This window comes from Erythranthe guttata, chromosome 1, assembly GCF_056151865.1.
Source record: "Erythranthe guttata isolate IM_541 chromosome 1, IM_541, whole genome shotgun sequence".
In the NCBI taxonomy this organism is placed as follows: Eukaryota; Viridiplantae; Streptophyta; class Magnoliopsida; order Lamiales; family Phrymaceae; genus Erythranthe; species Erythranthe guttata.
The window spans coordinates 2710688-2726249 of NC_142533.1; the positions used below are offsets into that span (position 1 = coordinate 2710688).

A 15562-nucleotide genomic window follows, 5' to 3' on the forward strand; every position below is an offset into this window, starting at 1 on the left:
TATTTTATTAAGCGTAGTGGTAGTCGTTTAGCTCAATCTTTTGCCACGTATGGCTTATACTGCAACGAAGGTTCTCACCTTCCTCCTGAATTCTCTATAATTTTAATCAAAATTCCTTTCTTAATAAAAAAAAACTCTAGAATCAATTCATTGTGATTCCTAGCCGGTGAAATTATTGTATATTAAATATTACTCTAGAATCAATTCCATTGTGATTTAAGATTTTTTTAATAAATTTACATGAATTGTAAATGATTGAACCCTTGAAAGAGAGCCGTAGTTTTCCCACTAGATTAATAAACAAGTATATCATCACACAAGAAATAAAATAAAAGTAAAAAATAAAGTACATTATATTGGCTTTTAACAAATGGTGCGACATTTGTTACTATGAACATTAAATTAAAATAAAACTTCTCGATATTCAATTCAAGATCGTTAAAAAATCATTCTAAGTTCAGCTCGTTGAGATTGAGTAAACCTATGTGTGACAAATTCGACCTAGCGGCCGTTGACAATGGAATTCGAACATGGATCAACCGACACATGCTCACTTCTTCGAACCGCTAGATCATCCGTTACGGGAAAAAAAGGAACCATTTGTTACATAAATGGTATGTTGATATAGTACATCTTACATTCCACATATGTTCATTTTTGGACTAAATAATTATGACTTCAAATATATTTGAATCTTTTTGTATGATTAGTTTGCATCAAATAGCATAGTCATGAGTGGAAATCCCCCAATATTTTTGAATAGTGTACATCAATTGAATATTAATTCTATGCTTCTATATTATATATGTCACATTATTTAGTCACAACTTAGACAAGATTCATGAATTAAAATAAGGGTAAAATTCATTTTGCACCCCTGTACTATGATAAATATATCGTTTACCCCCCTGAAGTATTGAAAACAACAAATACCCCCCTGCCGTTAGTTTTTCTCTTCTAATTTCGTTAGTCAAACCCTTTGACCGACTATTGCAAAGAAATGTTGGCTTTTTTTTAACGAAAATACCCCAAAAAATTTCTATATATAGATTTCAGGGCTTTTAGTTTTCATTTTTTGTGGGTTTTGTGCCGTTTGTTTTCCTATATATAGAAATTTTTTGGGGTATTTTCATTAATAAAAAAGCCAACATTTCTTTGCAATAGTCGGTCAAACTGTTTGACTAACGGAATTAGAAGAAAAAAACTAACGGCAGAGGGGTGTTTGATGTTTTCAATACTTCAGGGGGGTAAACGATACATTTATCATAGTACAGGGGTGCAAAATGAATTTTACCCTTAAAATAATAGTCATGATTGAGATCGAAAGTTGCTAGCTTATCTTCACGTTTTTAGGTGTCTATATAATGATGTTAGCCACAAGTTGCGATTTGAATAAAATTGTTACCACTAACCTAGACGATGTGGTCGAGATCGATTGGACTTAGCCCACGTCACTTATAAACGAGCAAAGTTAATTCGAGCGAAAATTGGAGAATGTAAATTATCACGAAGATTAGAAATGAGCTCGTGAAATATTTATATATAGGTTTCTAATCGTGAGTGACAAAATTGGCCCTTTCAATGATTATTATTCAATTTTGATTTTGGAACAACATCTTCTACTTGGAATTTATGAAAATTGGATTTCCAATTCGATTTCAATTCCCGAATTTCGATTTTTTCAAAAATTATATGTGAATTAAAAAAAAAAAATTTCCGAATCTGTCAATTACGATCCGAAATTGATATCCTTGGCAAGAAAAGTAGTTTTTCCCCCCTTGAATATGTATAAATTCAAATTAAAACATTTAAATTAAGACGTTTTTTTTTTTTTTTGAGTAAATTCAAGTCATTTAATATAAAAAAAAAAAACGAAATAAATAATAAATAAATAAAAAACAATTAAAAAGAACACCGTATGGGAGTGAGACACGTGTAGGCAAGTGGAATGTCTCCTCATTTAGAAATGATTTTGTTCTAGAACAAATTTTGAAATCACTACTACAACCAATTCCGGATTATATTCGGAATTTGATTTCAATGATTAGACACCAATCGCAAAGTAACGGATTATAAGATATCCATAAAATCCAATATTGCATCTGTATCTATATTTACAGACAACACCATAAACTTTTAATTCCAGGATATTTAAAAAAAATAAAAAAAATAAATCAATGGTCATCGAAAGTGACGGTGAATTAAAGATTTACGAGGGTTCGAGCATATATGACCATGTTCAAGAACCGCTCGTTCAATGGTCGGAACTAACAATTCACGGTCGGAATATCGTATCCCGACACGCTACAAGAAAAATAACTATTTATAGGAGAGCACAATAATTCGTTTAATTTTGAAACAATGTTTTTCATTCATTCACGAATTGCGAAAACTTCGATTTCGATTTTTATGATATATTTTGGAACATAATTGGAATACGTATTGGATTTTGATTTCCGATCCGATTTTAATTTCAAACTTTCTGATTATTTTCCGAAAAATTTTACTTATCAAAATCGACATTACTGTTATTTGATATTATACGTTAATGAAAATCATATTGGAAAATCCGAATTCCATCTATTCCGATCCGTTTCGAAAATATATGATTTTGGAACAAGCTTTAAATTTCCAATTTCTTTTCGATCTCCGATTTATTGGAACGGAATTGAAATTAATTTTCTACTTAAAAAAAAAAAAAAAAATTGAAAATTTTCGGAAAGTGACTATATGTCCGATTTCCACTACTAGAGGTAAAACGTTCAACCGACCGGTATATGCGGTTCAACTAGTTTGACCGTTGATCTCTAACGATCAATCAATCGGGGTCGTACACCCCGAAACCCTAGTAGTATACGATAAAGTGGTGCTGCAGTGGATGCACGCCCATGTACTGATGGGTGGCGCGTGGGGTGGTGGCATGTGAGTGGGGGTGATGTGGAGGAATAACACATGTAAGCATTGCATAAGAATGGCCGTCGGTTGGAGATTTGCATGTAGACAGCATAACATCACGCGTGTATATATGTGTGCCTTTTTATTCCTCTTCATTTCCCCTTTAGTTGTACTCCCACTTGGACCATCACCACCACCTATTTATCCATAATTACGTACACATTCCATTATATATATATATATATATATATGAGAGAGAGAGAGAGAGAGAGAGAGAGAGAGAGAGAGAGAGAGAGAGAGAGAGAGAGAGTTTCTATTTTCTACTCATTTTGATTCCCAAATTGAATTCAATAAAATTATTATTTTATTCTTGAATAGTCTTTTACGTTAATTGATTTTAGAAAAACTGGTAGTATCAGAGGTCGTCGTACATTTTAGTTTCAAAGCTTCAGTTAGATATATGCAATAGATCTCGACATATTCCGCAATGGATGGTCTAACAGTTGGAGCAAGTGAGCTTGTATCAACTAACATAAGTTCGAATCTCCTTATCAACGGTCGCTAATCGATCTTGTCACAGATAGTTAGCGTAGTATGATTTCAATGCACTTATATAATTGACTGCATTTTCTTCATAAAAGAAATCTGGACGCGAGTGATTAAAAAGGATGGTGCATCATTAGAAGTATTATTGTTGTAATAATGATGCACACATGAAATCTAGAGGGGGTGCTATGATATGCAATAATGATGGGTAAATAATGATTAATATAAATATCAATTATGATTTATGAAGGTGTAATCGGGACAAAAAAGCAAATAAATAAATCTAAAAATCCAGCTCTTAGGTTGTTGTAAGTGGGAGAAATATGATAATTGGCATGATTGTGTGTCTACAAAATCATAGGGGGTATCTTGCAATTTTAATATTCTTATTTTTTGGCACGCGCACACAAAATCTAGGTCTAACGTAAGCATCAATTTGGATCGGATCTTTACCAATTTGTCCTTGCACATATCTATTTCACTCACTTCTTTTTCTTTCTTTAGCTTATTAGATTCTTTCTATATATGAATATTTAAGTGGGATTAGTTTTTAATATGAAGATATTATTGAATATTGATAGGTGCAATAGCATTCAATTCGGACAAGATGTATGTAAAATCACACTGGACAAGCCATGTGCGACGAGCTCAACTTATAAATTATTATTAAGGGATCGAACTCAAGTCGTTAAATATAGATTTCGTAAACATGTAAACCAATTTAATTTGATATAGTGCTGACGCCTAATCAAACAGAATTCTAGTCCCGTGAGTGTTGATCTAACGGTATGAAAAGTTCGAATCTCATTGTCAACAGTCGTTAGGTCGAGATTGTGACACAGTTAACCTAGTGTGGTTTTACGCCTTTCGTATGGTTTGCAAGTTATGTTATTATACGAGAGTATAGGTTTACCCAGTGCACCTGTATGGTTGGCTGCGAGTTCCTTCATTAAAAAAATTAAAATAAAAATAAAAATAAAAAAAATAATTAACCATATTTTTATTGGTATGGTTCTATTGGACTTGGGCTTATGAACCTATAAATGCACTTGATTAATTTCAAAATATTTACCGGGCTCAATGAAATTACAATAGTTTGAAAATTTGAGGCCCAAGTTATATGGGCCGGGCTCCAGATAGCTAAGCCCGTATAAAAAACAGTTGTACACCGTGCATCAAGAGTTGTACCTTTATTCCGAGTTAACCATCCCCTTCCACTCGCCGTTACCGTTGAAACAGAGTGCTTCTGGTAGATCTTAAAATCAACGAAGCGAGAAGAGGGAAGGTTTTGGACTTTGGCGAGATTTCAAGTCCTACCGTACAACTTGATGAATTTATCGGCTGCCGGAAAATTCTAGAGAGAGAAAATGGGGACGGCCACCGCACTGGCGCCGGGGCTGTCACGGAAGCTGAAGAAGGTGCTGGAGACTCGCACCGACGCGCCCGATCTGCTCGCGTCGCTCAACACTCTCTCCAGCTTTTACTCCGACAACACGCCTCAATCCCGCCGGAATCTCCGATCCACCATCGAGAACCGCGGCCTCTCCATCAACGAGGAGTTCCTCGACGCCTCCGCCTCCGCCCAACAGGTACGCGGACTGAAGCGCGTGGTGCAACTTGCAGTTTTTTGTTTGCCGTCGTGAATTGTGTGTTTTTGTGATCTGTTGATATTCTCAATCGTTGGACCTGATCGTTGTTTTGAATTGTTGGTTGTACCTCTGCTTTAGTGGTGCTGCAAATGAATCGAACTATTTAATTATGAACTGTTTTTCGTTGGTGCATTGTAGAGATGGATCGGTGTTCAATTGTTTATCTGATGATATGTTCTAAACTTCAGAATTTGACGAATGAATACTTCATTAGATGATTGGTTGGTTGTTAACTTAGTAATTTTGTAGATTGGGAGTAGAATTCAACTCATTGACTAGTATTTATAACATCCTTTTTTTTTGAGAATATAATTTTGTTACAAGTATGTTGTTTGTTCACAAAATAAAGTCATCAAATTAGTTGGATGCAAATTTTCTTGTTCCATTCTACTCTCAGCTTATTGGATTATATTTGTGCTGGTAGTTAGAAGCTACAGACAAGAAACTAACAAAGCTAATTGCTTTATATCAGCCGATCAATCATGGCACACTATGTAGGACGTAATAAATTGATTTATCTTTTGCGTATGAACGCATCTGAAAGAAATGCTTGTATATTTATGCCGAGAAACTTTGTGCCAATAAAAACTTCATGAACCAGGTAAATCATATAATGCTCCTCCAACATTGCAAAATGGATGTCACCTTTGAATTCTATAGATTATTTGGCCTTCCCCAAAACAACGTTTTACATAGCAGAATGCAAAATACCAACACATTACTTTTAGGAAGTTTGAAATTCATTTTGAAGTGAGCAAGAGGAAGCTTGAAAAAGTTACAAAGATTTATGAATTTATCCGAATTGAGAATATAGAGAGGAGTAAAAAAATAATGTTGAGAAAGCCAACAAAAGAATTATAAAAGAAAATTCTAGTTAGTAATGTTTGGGGGGCCAAAAATCTGTGATGATCATCAAAAATCTGTGATGGCATGGCCTGGTATAGCTGAGATTAACTCAAATTGACGTAGTGGTATTCAGATGCAGAGGTATGCTTTGTACTTCCTCTGCCTTGATTGTTTCATCTGGTGCTATAATTTATATAAGTCGTTCTTTGGGTGTGGTAGCTATAATTTCGATGTTATTTTTCCTCTCTTTGTAGGTTGGTATCTAATCATAGTGTATTTGAATGGGTTTTTTAGGCCTTGGATCAGGTTGAGGAAGAGGTTAATGCACTGGCTGAATGTTGTGATAAGTATGCATTCATTTTCCTTTTCTTATCAAGTACTTGCTTCTTTTTTTCTTCCCCAATTTTATTTCCATTATGAATTGTAAAACTTTTTCACTTGATAACTTGCTTTTACCTTGTAGTGTATTTTCATATAATTATGTTGTTTGGCTAGAAAAAAATTGTTGTTGCATTATGATGAGGTAATTTATCTAGTGCTTTTTAAAAGTGCCACTAATCTTGAAATGTAAGAACCAGTAGTAGCAAAATACTATTTTAGAACAATATGCGAGTCAGTGTATTATACCGCACTGATGACATTGACTGAGGAAATTCATAATGGGACTAAAAATGTTACAATCACTCGCTTATGTTCGCCAGATGCTAAATTATTTCGACACTTTTGGTTGCGTGAGCCATGAGTACTACTCTTGGAGTGGGTGTCTTATCCAACTTTCATCTACCGGCAGTATGAAAATTTTCTTTGTTTCCTCCACATTTTGGTTTATTTTGAATGTTTATTCCTATTTTAACCCTTATTAAAAATGTTTGATTTGATCCGTGAAAACGTGACTCTACTTATCGAATGGTAGCATGATTTAAATCTTTTTATGTTGTAGGATTGCAAAAGCTTTAAATAATTGTAATGCTACCACTGGTGATATTATAAGTACCACGGAGAGGCTTAAACATGAGCTTGAGAACACCACACAGAGGCAAGAGATTGCGTCATGCTTTCTTCGTGACTATCAGCTCTCTAATGATGAGGTATTGGCTGATTCTTCGAGAGTGAACCTGTTCTAGCCATGACCATTCAGAGTATTATTAGCATGCTTAACCATCTGTATTTTTGGTTATGGCTGTTCTTTTCTGCAGATAAATGCGTTACGGGAGGAAGACCTGAGTGAAAACTTTTTCAAGGCACTTGCTCATGTTCATGAAATCCATGCCAATTGCAAAGTATTGCTAAGGACACACCACCAGGTTCATCATCATTTTCTTCGTACTCTCTCATATATATACATGCACAGACGTAGATCCTCTTACATTTCCTTCAAATTTTATTAAGAAGAAATTTAATATTCACTTGTGTCATCCCGAATCCTGTTTAGTTATCTTAAAATCTTATTTTCATTATGATGGGGACAGGATAAAACTTATGTTACTTAATGGCAGCAGTTCTGCCATAATAAGCTATTTTAGAATTTATTGGACAATGCCAATTGCCACCTTTTTAATGACTTCTTTCTTACAACCAAAAGGTGTTAAGCCATGTTATTAGCACTTATAATCCCTTACAACAAAGCCACTTGTACAGGTCCATTCCATTTGGTCTGGAGTTTTAGTTGAGAATTGAAATCTGAAAGATTTTAGTATCTGTATAATAATGCTCCGATAAGTAGTAGGAAATGGAATTAGAGAAGGAAAAAGGAACAATGAATGTGGCATAAAGGGACTATAATCTTTTCTAGAGCTTGTCTTTCCTTCGTCTAATGTCTCAAGTTTGACCTTATCTTTTCACTATTTATATTCTAATATACTTTGGAATTCATTTGAATACTTTTCGCAGCGAGCTGGTTTGGAGCTAATGGATATGATGGCTGTCTACCAAGAAGGTGCCTATGAACGACTTTGCAGGTAATTTCTTTATAAAAATGGAAAAAAAGATAAAGAGTGAAGTAATCATATATTGTTTGAGTTTGTCAGGCAATAATTCGTAATGCATAGAAAACATGCTTCTAGAATGTAAGAGAAACAATCCTTGTTTTGTAAAAGCACGAACTTATGCATATATTTTATTTCTGCCCACGTTGAAGGTTCATTCTCTATCATTATGATTGATTTCTCAGTACATGTGGCATTTTCTCCTATCTAGGTGGGTCCAAGCCGAGTGTAGGAGACTTGGAGATGTTGACAATCCTGAAGTTAGTGAGCTCCTAAAAACTGCTGTCCGATGCCTCAAAGCAAGGCCAGTCCTTTTCAAGTACTGTGCAGAAGAGGTATTTGCATAAAATCTAGAAATTATAGAAACCTTTTAGGAATGCATTTCTAATAATTTGTTTATGTACGTAATTATTTGAACACACAGGTGGCAAATATGAGACATAACGCACTTTTCAGAAGATTTATTAGTGCCCTTACACGTGGAGGACATGGTGGGCTACCTAGACCAATTGAAGTTCATGCTCACGACCCTTTAAGATATGTTGGTGACATGCTGGGATGGCTGCATCAGGTACTTTTTTTTTATGATTTATTTGGGATGTAGTTGTGGTTTTTTAATCTCCAATTAGGAACTTTTTTCTTGCTTTGGTTTCCATTTCTACAGGCTTTGGCTTCTGAAAGAGAACTTGTTCTTGCGTTGCTTGACCCCGATTCATCGGCAGATACTGGACCAATTGCTCAAAGATTCTCCAACATTCCAGAGAGCGATATAGGAAAGACAGAATCAGATATGACATTTGTTCTAGACAGGATCTTCGAAGGAGTTTGTCGGCCATTTAAAGTGAGAGTCGAACAAGTTCTGCAGTCACAGCCTAACCTTATAGTCTCATACAAGCTAAATAACACTCTGGAGTTTTACAGCCACACCGTGAGTTTTTCTCTACTTAAAAACTTCAAAAATTTCTTGCAGTTTATTCTTTATAATTTCCCTTTTCTGTTCGACTCAACTTGTTATCCACAGATATCAGATTTACTAGGGAGGGAAACAGCTCTGTGTAATACGCTTTGGGCTTTAAAAGATGCTGCTCAAAAAACCTTTTTCGACATACTGAAAACTCGAGGAGAGAAGATTTTACGGTACCCTCCCCCAGTTTCTGTTGATCTTTCTCCACCTCCTGCACTAAAGGAAGGAGTTTCGGTGCTGCTTGAAATAATCGAAACATATAGCAGTGTAATGGTTCCAGTCTCGGGCAAAAAGCCTCTGTTCGAACCTGTCATATCTGCCCTGCTAGATCCCATTATTCAGGTGCGCTCTCTGATTCACAAATATTTTAGAACTTAAAAAACAATTTTCTTCCAAACAACTTAATTATGTCTAAGGATGGAAATCGGATGGATTGAATCGGAAATACTTTCGGAAAAAAAGCTGATTTTTTTTTTGGAAGTGAAAAACTAATTCTAATTCCGTTCCAAAAAAACTTGGAAATCAAAATTTCGGAAATTGGAATGAAAAAACTTGTTCCAAAAACGTCAATTTCCAAATTCCACATTTTAGTAACCTAAATTGTAAAATGCCGAGTAATTTTGATATTTTAAGTGTGATTTCCGGGAAAAAAAAAATCAGACTTTTCGGAAATTAAAAGCGGACCGGTTATCGGAATCTTGTATATATTCCAATTCCAATCCAAAAAACTTCAGAAAATTCGGAAATCGGGATTCAGAATGAAAAAATGCTGTTCCAAAATCAGAAAATTTGAATCGGAATCGGTGGAACATAAATTCCGTTCCAATTTCCACCCATAGCCACTCCTGAACAATTTGTTGTCCAACATTGCTTTTCTGTAAAAAAAAAAAAGAGTAAGATTAATGTTATAAATATTCAGATGTGTGAACAAGCGGCAGAGGCGCACAAGTCGAAGGGAGTAATACAGTCATCAAGAAGAAGTAGAGTAGGTTCAGACCCAGCTCAACTCCGCAGATCTTCTGTAGATGCTATTTTAGAGAATACCAATTCTACCCCTTCGTCTCAGGTATATATATATATATATATATATATATATATATATATATATATATATATATATATATATATATATATATATATATATATATATATATATATATATATATATATATATATATATATATATATATATATATATATATATATATATATATATATATATATATATATATATATATCCGCTTTCTTAACAATCCAAAGAAAACTACATTTTCAATATTTTTAATTGGCTTCTATTTCTATGCAGACCCGGGAAACACCTTCTAGAATATTCCTGATCAACTGCTTAAGTGCCATCAGACAACCACTGTTGACACACGAGGTGGCAGCCGAGTACGTGAAGAAGCTCGGTGCAATGATAGAGAGCCACATTTACGGCCTCGTCGAAAAGGAAGTCGATTCTATTTTGCGAAAATGTGGGCTGTCCAATAAGATGTCTCAGTTTTCGTCCAATGATGCTCTGCCAGCTGGCGAATCTGCGCGTTTGGCGGATAGAGAAGATATGTCGCCAGGTGTACTCTCGGAGTGTCTGAAGGGTTTCTTTGGGTTCGTTTTGGGGAGTGAGAATTCTTTGCCTGAGTTTGAGCAGATACAGTCGCCGAGTTTGAGATCGGAAGCTTCCGTCCAGTTGGGGAAGTCTCTTGCGGAAGCGTATGAAGTTATTTATAAGGGAATTATGGATCCGGAAAATGGGTATCCGGATCCTAGGTCACTGGCTAGACATCCACCTGATCAGATAAGAACCATTTTGGGAATTTGAAGTTGCTGTGTTTTTTTTTTTTTGATAATCACTTCCCTATAAGATTTGTATACATAATGACATTTTCTTTAATTAATTCTATGTAATTTTAGCAATGGAGAACTTGAATAGAGACACCACCAATCTGCGTCGTCGATAATTTACGGGACCTTTTTTGTAAGATTATTTTACGAGACTTTTAGACGTACTATCATAATTGCTCATGAAAATCACCGGTGAAGTTTACGGGGTCTAGCATAGAAATCGTACTAGATCTATGGATAAAGTGCATCCGTTTCAAAAATTTCAGATTTTCGAACATTACCTATCATTTCGAATTCGATTTTTTGCTGGAGGGGAATTGGAATGTATATGAGTATTCCATTTTTCATTTGATTTTAATTCTCAAAAATAATTTCAAAAACTGTGATTTTTTTTTTCTATCCCAATTTTTTTTTTTTTTTTTGTAATGAAGGAATCCGCTATCAACCACATAAACTTACAAACCAGACGAAAGATATAAACAACACTAGGCTAACCATATGTGACGAAGTCGACCTAGTGACAGTTCTTAGGTCAATTGACAAACATTTTAAATTTTGAAATTTCGCCGATTGCGACAAAAAAAATCAATCCAATTTTTGAAATTCGGCAACATAATTGAAATGAATTATTCAATTTTAGAAGAAATAAAAGTGTTAACTGTGTTCCATTATTAACCCTAGGTGTTAGTGTAGTTAGTAAATGTCACAAATAAAAGTCTCCTCTTTGAAATCCTTTTCGGGCCGGCCGTTTTAGCTGTCAAATTGAAACTCATTAGATATGGGCTAATAATTTATTTAATTAATAAATTTAATTTATTAAATGGGCTAATGATTATATTATAATAATAATAATAATAATAATAATAAAAAATGCAAAATTCTCAGTTCACAGTTTCTCACTCCCCCTTCTCTCTTCTCTCTCTGCTCTGGGGTACCCACAAAATCTTCACAATTCACCTTACAAACGTGACCAGACCACAAGAATTGCACCACCGCCGCATCAAAGTAATTCCACCGCCCACACCTCCGTTTCCTCGCGATTCGCGCAACCCCACTTTTCACGCCGATCAGCCCCCAAACAAGAACAATCCAGTCTATACATTCAGCGCGTGGGGAGAGTGATTTGGGATGAGATCGGTGCTGTTATGAAGAGCATATCCGCAGCAATGGCGTCCTCCGCCGCAAACGGCGGCGACGTTTGGAGGGCCCATATGGCGATGGCGGCGGTGCAGGTCTTCAACGGCGGCTACCACGTCATCACCAAGGTGGCTCTCAACGTCGGCGTCAACCAGCTCGTGTTCTGCGTCTACAGAGACCTCCTCGCCCTCTCGATTCTCGCCCCCGTCGCATATGCCCGTGAGAAGTCAGTCTCTCTCTCTCTTAATATTTATGTATTTTACGGCGTTTGATGAGAATTTGAGACTGATAAGAATAATTTTAAGCTTTTGAAGGATATATGCATGGATTAATGTAATGTGGGTTGCTTCTATTTTTGTTTCAATTTTTTTTCTCCTACTGCAAGGTGAAGTGTGTTTCTTGAAATTGGAAGGTCCCTTTACTAGGTTGTTAAGTGTCCACTGTTCAAAAGGGGAATCATACTTTTAAGTGTGGGTTCACTTGCTATCTTCCGTCTCGATACAAACCTAGATCGAAAGTTCAGATTTTCGAATAGGGTGTGTTCGTAGTATTTGCAGACGGATATTGGCGAAGAAATGAATGTACGATGGTGGTGTTTAGGCCAAATGTGGAAGCGGGCTGCGAACGTTTTCCGGTTATCGTTACGGTGAAAAAGATGTATTGCGCGTGAAATTCAAGATTGCATTGGTTTGGATGGAGATTACATATACTCGAGTCGTATTGTTGTGGGTTTTCGTCAATTTACAAGATGCTAGTTTTTCTTTTCTGCCTTTCGCTCCCAACAAATCTTACTAGATGTAGTCGATTTTAGTGTCTCGATCTTGTTCCTGAGGAATATGTTATATATGATATCCAAACGGACTTGTATTAACGATGAATCTGCGTTAACCTAGCTGGTGGTGACTGTTTCGTAGTGAAACTCGTCATACAATAAGAATAATAAGTAGTTTTTTCTTTGTCAACCGTTCGAGCCTGAATTCTAACCTAAAGAAAGGTGTTCTTGTTGATGCTATTGATTATAAGTAAATATGTTTATTTCGAGTACTAATGTAATATCGTAAATTAGTGAAACCATTGAATTCTGTTCGTTATCAACTGTTGCTGGAATCTCTTTTATTTGTTGATACGAATGCCGCAGAAGCGGATTTCTTATGTTCGGTTTCTTGTTTTGCAGGAGGTTGAGATTGCCACTAAATAGACGGTTTATAACAGCGTTCTTCTTTCTTGGTTTAACTGGGTAACTTGTTACCGTTCTGTTTAATTTATGTGTTTAATTTAATTTTCTGGCTTAACAAAAAGACTAATAATTTCTATATGTTTTTTCGTTTGTCGCTTGGCTATTGGATTAGTATATTCGGGAACCAACTTTTATTTCTTCTTGGTCTTGGCTACACGAATCCAACGTATGCTGCAGCCGTACAGCCCGCTATTCCAGTCTTTACATTCATATTGGCTGTAGTGATGGGGTCAGTCTCTCTCTCTCTCTCTCTCTCTCTCTCTCTCTCTCTCTCTCACACACACACACACACACACACACACACACACACACGCACACGCACACGCACACACACACGCACACGCACACACACACACAGAGGGCTTTCTGAGTTTGTCTATGCTTGCTTGCATGTTCATGCAAAATCAGATACGTATGTTTCCAATCAATTTCCTCTTCTTTTTTGTTTCCTCCTCACAAACATACAGACAAAACTTTTTTATCTTTCGTTCTTACACGAGGTTGTTCCATGTGCAGTACAGAAACTGTTAATTTACGAAAAAACGAAGGTCAAGCAAAGCTAGGAGGCACCGTTGTTTGCGTTTGTGGTGCCATTCTAATGGCTATGTTCCGTGGTCCAGTTCTTTTCGGATATAAGGAATTAGACTTTGCAGCACACAACGAAATAAGTGCCAAAGGTCAGCCGGAACCTGCTGGCTGGTTAATATCCAGCTTTCTTGATTTAGGGTTCGATAATTGGAACCTTGGTGTTTTGTGCCTTCTCGGGAACTGCATGTGCATGGCCACTTATCTCGCCATTCAGGTAATCAACGTATATCATTCTCGATGTTTGTAATTTGCATTAATGGCCTCGTTTGGTTGAGGGGAAATTAGCCATTTTTTAAATATGATTTTGGTAGAAACAGTTAGTTACCTTTACTTCTTATAAAACGTCGAACACCCTTTCTCTCTCGCTATAGGTGTATTTGCACGAGTTTAATAACTCGGTATTAGATGCTTATCGAAATTTACTTTCTGTGCAGGCTCCACTATTAGCCAAGTATCCCGCGAGTATATCGGTGACAGCATATTCCTACTTTTTCGGTTGTCTGTTCATGGTAGTCACCGCTTTTTTCATGACAAACGAATCAACCGACTGGAATCTCACTCGCTCTGAGGTTTTCGCCGTATGCTATGCTGTAAGTCTTTCTCTCTCTCTCTCTCTCTCTCTCTCTCTCTCTCTCTCTCTCTCTCTCTCTCTCTCTCTCTCTCTGTGCATGCTTTTCCATTTAGGCAAGAAAAATAACGGGTTTTCTCTATTTCTTCGTTCTTGAACCGACCCTTTTAATACATTTGCCTCTCGTGTAGGGAGTTATAGCATCTGCTTTGAACTACGGACTTCTGACATGGTCCAATAAAACGCTCGGCCCTGCATTGGTTGCTTTATATAATCCTCTCCAACCTGCAGCATCGGCTTTTCTGTCGAGAATATTCCTTGGAAGCCCGATTTATTTGGGAAGGTTATCATTCTTCCACTCTTGTTTTTTAACATCTCTGATTTTCTTTACAGCCATTTAATTTCATCCATTACTTTGAAAAACAGTATTCTTGGAGGACTTCTGATTATAGCTGGGCTTTATTTGGTGACGTGGGCATCCTATAGAGAAAGACAGGTGGCGATGACCATCGGAATCTCGAAGTCGTCAGAGCCGCTAATTAACCGGGATTCTTCCATCAACAAGATTTCTTATCAGTTAGGCCATATTTTCTCCGGTTCAACCTCGATACCTAAGATCACCGATTAATTTATTTTAATATATACATATACTGTCATCCGGGGTTGTTTCTGTAGCTCGTTAATATCGATCTCCGATTCCAATTTTTTTTTTTAAATTATCGATTTTCTCACGGACGATTTTTAGATTAATATATTAAATATATATGATTTGTAGCTCTCTTCCGTTTAGAGTGAACTTGCTTAGTTTTGCTCTCTTCAGTTTATTATATTGTGCCATTTTTTAATCACTGTTGACAAATGTGTTATGAGGGATTCTCCCTAATTAACCCATAAAAAAAAACTATATATAAGATAATTAAGATATATTGTTAAAATATTTAAATAAATATAATAATCATCGTCTTTCACATGTATTTATAAAAAGATTCCCCATATTATTTGCGAAAGTCAACTCTAAATTGATCAAGTATCACCTGCTGAATTAAATAATTTTACGTGAAATGTTAATTTTCTATTTTATTATAAACTCATATTTAATTTGATTATTATATTGGAATAGAAATTCAATTTCAGGCTATAAAACAAAATCTTATTTCTGCTAATAACATATCACTACGTACCCACAAATTAAATAAGCCATTTAATAATATAATAAAATATAATATGGACACTCTTTCCTCGTCGTCTTTCCTTCCGAAATTCCGGCCACCAGCTGTCGGAATTCCGACAAAGAAACCTCGTACA

The 15562-nt window shown here is 35.8% G+C and overlaps 2 protein-coding genes across 2 annotated transcripts; both read left to right on the forward strand.

Annotated features, from left to right (window-relative positions):
- The first annotated feature begins 4532 nt into the window (after nt 1–4532).
- LOC105957946 (oligomeric golgi complex subunit) lies at nt 4533–10913 on the forward strand. Its single transcript, XM_012981934.2, has 11 exons — nt 4533–5030; nt 6231–6283; nt 6877–7024; nt 7133–7240; nt 7827–7894; nt 8133–8256; nt 8346–8492; nt 8586–8849; nt 8943–9227; nt 9805–9951; nt 10192–10913. Exons 1-11 carry the CDS (start codon nt 4809–4811, stop codon nt 10702–10704), a joined length of 2079 nt encoding a protein of 692 aa, XP_012837388.2. The 5' UTR covers nt 4533–4808; the 3' UTR covers nt 10705–10913.
- Nucleotides 10914–11598: 685 nt separating this feature from the next.
- On the forward strand, nt 11599–15076 carry LOC105957948 (WAT1-related protein At4g19185). Its single transcript, XM_012981935.2, has 7 exons — nt 11599–12090; nt 13039–13101; nt 13214–13330; nt 13618–13903; nt 14124–14279; nt 14449–14600; nt 14684–15076. The coding sequence occupies exons 1-7, from the start codon at nt 11873–11875 to the stop codon at nt 14883–14885; spliced, it is 1194 nt and encodes a 397-aa protein (XP_012837389.1). The 5' UTR covers nt 11599–11872; the 3' UTR covers nt 14886–15076.
- Nucleotides 15077–15562: the final 486 nt, after the last annotated feature.